This window comes from Alligator sinensis, unplaced genomic scaffold, assembly GCF_000455745.1.
Source record: "Alligator sinensis unplaced genomic scaffold, ASM45574v1 scaffold1555_1, whole genome shotgun sequence".
In the NCBI taxonomy this organism is placed as follows: Eukaryota; Metazoa; Chordata; order Crocodylia; family Alligatoridae; genus Alligator; species Alligator sinensis.
Window position 1 is genome coordinate 155602 of NW_005843406.1, and position 5196 is coordinate 160797.

Genomic DNA, 5196 nt, shown 5'->3' on the forward strand with positions numbered 1-5196 from the left:
CAGATGCCTATCCAACCTTCTCTTAAAGACCCCCAAGGTAGGGGAGAGCACCACCTCCCTTGGAAGCCCGTTCCAAATTTTGACCACACTTACTGTGAAGTTTTTCCTGATGTCTAGCCTAAATCTGCTCTCTGTCAGTTTGTGACCATTTTTCCTTGTTACCTTAAAAGGTGCCCCGATGAACCGAGCACCTCCAATTCCTTGCTGTGCCACCCCCTATTGAATTTGTAGGCAGCCACAAGATCACCTCTCAAGTATATCCTTGCAGTTGTACCATGTAATACAGCTGCTGTCAGCTGGGTGCCCAGGGGGCGCACAGCCTGCTCCTGTAGGGTCTTTGCCCCAAGGAGCTTTTATGCTAGAATGATGCACCACGGCCCGTTGAGAGGCAGGGTTGTGCAGGGCAAAAGGCACCGGCCTAGACTTGGGGGACCTGTTGTGTTCCCAGCTCTGCCACTGCCCTTGGCCAGGTCATTGCTGCATCTCTGCCTCAGTTTCCCTCTCCTCCACATTTGTTTCAAGTGCTCCAGCTGGATTACTTCTCGCTGTGTTTATACCGTGCCTGGCAAGGGGGGCCTTATCCTTCAGGGCTGGGGAATGCTGCTAGAATATCAATAATGTTGGAGTACTGGATGATGCTTTACCATGGAGGATTAGCTCCCCTACTGAGGGGACTTTGGGCACTTGCTTACATTGCTGATGGCCTGGGCAGGCACCAATGCTGAACGCATGTTGGTAAGAAACATACAGAGCAGTCATGGACCATCCATTGCCTTTGCTGGGTTAGGGTTTTCTCTTCCAGCTGCAGTAATAAAGGGTTCATTAACCACAGCTGGAAGGTCCAGCTGTGGGAGTAGCCTGTGCTAGATGGGGAGTGTAGGAAAGGAGGAAGAGGTAAGAAATCTTTACAAACCACCTGTTGAGGCCTGCAACATGGGGCCACATTAAAATAGTTGCCTAATGTATTAATCTTTGGTTGGCAGTTCATAGAACACAGGGATCCTCGGTGTGGTACATGGCCCCTAATTCTGTGATGCATCATAAAGGGTGGTCTGAAAGAATTGAAGGCTTCAGGTTGTGCTCCTGAATCATGCTGGCTGCGTGATTCCCCTACCACCCCCTATACACAGTCATCCATCCCCTGTCTTCCTTTGTGAGCTCTGCTATCAGTGGGAGCACAACAGCTTGGTCTGTAACCAGAGCTCCTGACTGACTCTGCTGCCCTGTTTGGATGTGTGACGCTTGCCTTGGGAAACAGGCGTTGTTATTTTGGCACATGAGTAATCCCTGAGCCATCAGCCTCTTAAAAATAGATGGCATCTCGAGGGCGTGAAAGGGGCAGAGAATTCTGGATGGGCCCAGGCCTGGCCGGGATGGGGATAAAAGCTGCTGGCTCCCACCAGCCGAGCAGAGCAGCTCCAGGACCATCGGAGAGAACTCAGCCCCAGTGCTCTGAGCCAGCCACAGAAGCAGAGATGCTGTGCCGCCTGCACCTCCAGCCACCTTCCCACCGCACCCTGGCTCCCTGGGTGGGCCCCATACGCACGCTGTGGCCTCAACCCAGCACTGTCTTTGCTGAGCTGGAGCGGGAGCTGCGATGGGAGATGGAGCAAGCCCAGGAGTTTATGAGCAGTTTCCAGCAGCTCTTGGCAGGTGGAGGGAGCAGTAGCCCCATCAGAGAGCGAGAGCAGAGCACCAGCGTGGCGCCGCCCCAGGGAGCAGATGGGGCCTTCACTGTGTGCCAAGATGTCAAGGGCTTTGACCCCAGTGACCTAATGGTGAAGCTGGTGGGCAGGAAGGTGCTGCTGACGGGCAAGAAGGAGATGCAGAGTGAGGACGGTAAAGGCTCCTTCTCCTACAAGTACGAGGTGTTCAAGAGGGAGTGGGACGTGCCCGAGGGCGTAGACCCTGACGGCCTGACCTGCTCCATCTCCAGTGCGGGCCAGCTACGCATTGAAGCCCCACGCCAGGCACTGATGGCTGACCCGGAGAGGAATGTGCCCATCCAGATCGCCTCGGTGGGGAGTGCAGAAGCTGGAGCTGTGGTGGGCTCCGAGGAGGAAGCCAATGGCAGAGCCAAGGCATAACGGGGACTGAGAGCTGACTGCTCTCCCTGGCTCAGCCTGGGCAACATCTGAGTCCTGGAGCAGGAGCTGAGCTGAGACTTATCGGAGACTGATGCACAGCCAGTGGGGGTGGGAGGATGCGGGAGACTATCTAACTGCCCTTAAGATTTGTATTATGTTGCTATTTTATATAAAATAAATGGGGCTGTCTTTTCCATGCATTGCTGCTGCCTTTGCCAGGCTTGCTGGGTCCCAGATTGTCCTTGTGCTCTTCTTTTTCTTTTCTTTTCCCAAGAAGGATGAATGGCCTCATGGTTTTGGGATGCGGGGCTGGGAGGCAGGGCAGCCTGATCCAATTCCTTAGTGTGCTATGAACTCCCTGTGTGACTACAGACAAACTCCTACAACTGGCAGGGCTCCACTCCTGCCTGTAAAAAGCAACAATGTCAGTGCTGTGCTGAGAAGCACTGAGTGCTGCAGGAGCTTGGGGGAAGTGATAAAGGCAGATGCTCTGGGAATGCAGGGCTCTCCTGGAGCAGGCCAAAGCCCTACCCCATAACTGCTTATGTGGGGGGCAGGGGTTGAAGGGAAAGTTCAGTATCCTTGGTCCTTAAGTTCAGTGGATGCAGATCAGAGCTCTGGGGCCTCCTCCTGCCTGTCGTCTGGAAACAGGGCATGTTGCTTGCCCTTACAGCTCCAGACTGAGGAGGGAGCAGAGCTTGACTCGCAGCATGGTGACAGAAGCTGCAGAGCAGTGTTTTCAAGCAGCGGGTGCATCTGATGGGCGCAGCACTGCACACTGTGGGGCCCTATCTGTCACAGGTGCTGAATGCCGCCCATCACCTCTACCTGCTGTTGCCAAACAAACTGCTCCGGGTGCTTGGAAAGCTCTTCCCTGGGGAAAGCAGAGTGGGCCTGCACTATAGCGAGCCGGCTCTGCTGAGGTCCCCTCGAGCGCCTGCTGTTCATAAACCAGCCCCTGTCCCTGACTGGCCTAAGCTCAACCAACGTTGTCATATTCCTCTAAATAGGGAGCTGTGCTGTAAAGCCAAGGAACAATGACAGGGTAGGAAGTGGGGACCAGGCAGCACGGTGCCTTTTTAACCCTGGCGTCTCCAGAGTTGATGTTAGAAAACACATTTTCTGCCCAGTGGATTTTTTACAACAAAAACTCTGAAAGGACGGTGATAACAAGGGCAGGGTGGGAGAGGGTGTGAGGCACCGGGCAAGGGCTTCTTAAGCAAAGAGGCTTCAGATGTGATCTTCCACATGGAAACTGTTGTGCAGTCACCATTTATTGGAACAGTGTCCTGCTGATTGAGTCAATGGCAGCAGATCCTGGCCTTGGCCTCCTGCTACTTGTAAACAAAGCCAGCAAAATAGACAGCACGACCCAAACCTGAGTTCAGTGCCCTGTACTATTTTCTTTCCTATGAGCTGAGACCTATTTAAAAACTGAGCCCAGCAGTTATAGTAGCAGCTGAGCTGCCAAAAAATAATTCTCATCAGAGAGAAGATGCAAACGGGAGTGTTACACAAAGCCACTGCTTAGTGCAGGGATGTAAGCCAGGAAGGTCTGCCAAGCGTCTAGGGCCCAGCTTAGCTATCCTCTTGGCTGGGAAGTGAGGCAGCAATTGATGGCAGCTGCTGCCCTGGCAGGCCTGTGGGTTATTTCTGAGCAAGAACATCTGCTCCAGACCCAAACAAACAAATATTCCAAGCAGGCCCTGGATGTGCCCAGGGACACAGTCTTGTGCATGGGTAGAAACCGTGAGTTACTGCAGCATTAGTTTCAATTGTCCTGCTGTACTCAGCTGATGCAACCATGCAAGATCCAGCACAGTAATGTGAATGAACATGCCAATGATGTGTATATACACATACGTGCATGCACGAGTCCACATTCATTCCAGTGAGCCTGTGTGTACCAATTACCGTTTGGGTGCCCTAAGAGTGTAACCCAAAGCAGTGCCGGACCCAGGAGACAACGGGGCCTCAGGAGATCCTCCCCATCATTGCCAAAGCAATTGGAGCCAGCCTCTTTAGCATGCATGCTACAAATTAAAGGCAATGTCTTCTCCAAGTGGCGCTCCTATCCCACTGCCTTGCTGAATCTGCTGCTCCACTTTCTGCTCCCTGCTCTCTCCTTCCACTGTACTGCCTGTCCCCTGCTCCATCTGCTTTGTACCAAACACTGGGGCTACCTATTCCAGATAGGGAATGAATAGTGTAGGTTGCATACCCTTGTCCTGAGCTGATAAATCCATATCAGGTGAGTAGCTCCACTGCAACCTGAGTTAGTCATGTGACTCAGCTGGCCCTGTTGCTGGAAGGGATTGCTCCCAGGCTAGTGAATTTAATTTGAAAGTATATGCAAATATAGACTGTGACAAAATGCAGAGGCCCCAGACTTTGTGGGGCTAGTAACAAAAGTGACCACAACTGCAGGTTCTACAGTTCCCTGCGTGTTTGGAAATCAACACAAAAACAGTTTCTAGTCAATGCATTGACAACTGGAATGTGGGAAACACAGGTTTATTTCCACCGATTACACACACAAGACATTCAGGAAAATCACTGCCACCTGGCCAATGTAAATGTTACCTGGCAATACAGCAATATTGAAAGAAAGAGTCCCGTTCCTCTACAGGTTGTGGCCAGGTATAAGAGTTCTGTCCAGAGTCCACCATGGCCAAGATTGAGATATTCACGGTAGCAGGAGGGACACTGGGACAGCTGGCCATGATGTATTCGGGTGGGATTGCAGGGCTGGGGAAGTGATGTATCTCAGAAAGAGCTGCAGTCTCTGGAAAAGGGCAGTGGGCTCGTTTTCAATCCCGCTGCCTGGATCAGGTCTCCTGGCTCCCGCTCCCCATCTCCTTCTCCTCCTTGGCGGCTGTGTCTCCTTGTGTGGCTCCCTCTCCCGCCTGGACACTGATTGAATGGCTTTCCCCTCTGCGGGCTGCAGGGCCAGACACGGTACCTCAATGCGGAGCTGTCCATCCAAGCACAGGGAGCAGGTCACAGCCTCCACGTCCAGGCCCACAGGCAGCAGCACTTCCCTGCGCAGCTCCCGGTACTCCACGAAGCTGTCTCCATCCTCTCCAGGGCTTTGCTTCTCACGCCTCCC

At 53.0% G+C, this 5196-nt stretch overlaps 1 protein-coding gene across 1 annotated transcript; it reads left to right on the forward strand.

Annotated features, from left to right (window-relative positions):
- The first annotated feature begins 1313 nt into the window (after positions 1-1313).
- LOC102377625 (heat shock protein 30C-like) lies at positions 1314-2328 on the forward strand. Its single transcript, XM_006038584.3, has one exon. It carries the CDS (start codon positions 1314-1316, stop codon positions 2085-2087), a length of 774 nt encoding a protein of 257 aa, XP_006038646.3. The 3' UTR covers positions 2088-2328.
- The last annotated feature ends 2868 nt before the right edge of the window (positions 2329-5196 follow it).

What these genes read in the sequence shown, in the direction of transcription:
- LOC102377625 (XM_006038584.3), top strand. Translation starts at nt 1,314, where the DNA reads ATGGCATCTCGAGGGCGTGAAAGGGGCAGAGAATTCTGGATGGGCCCA.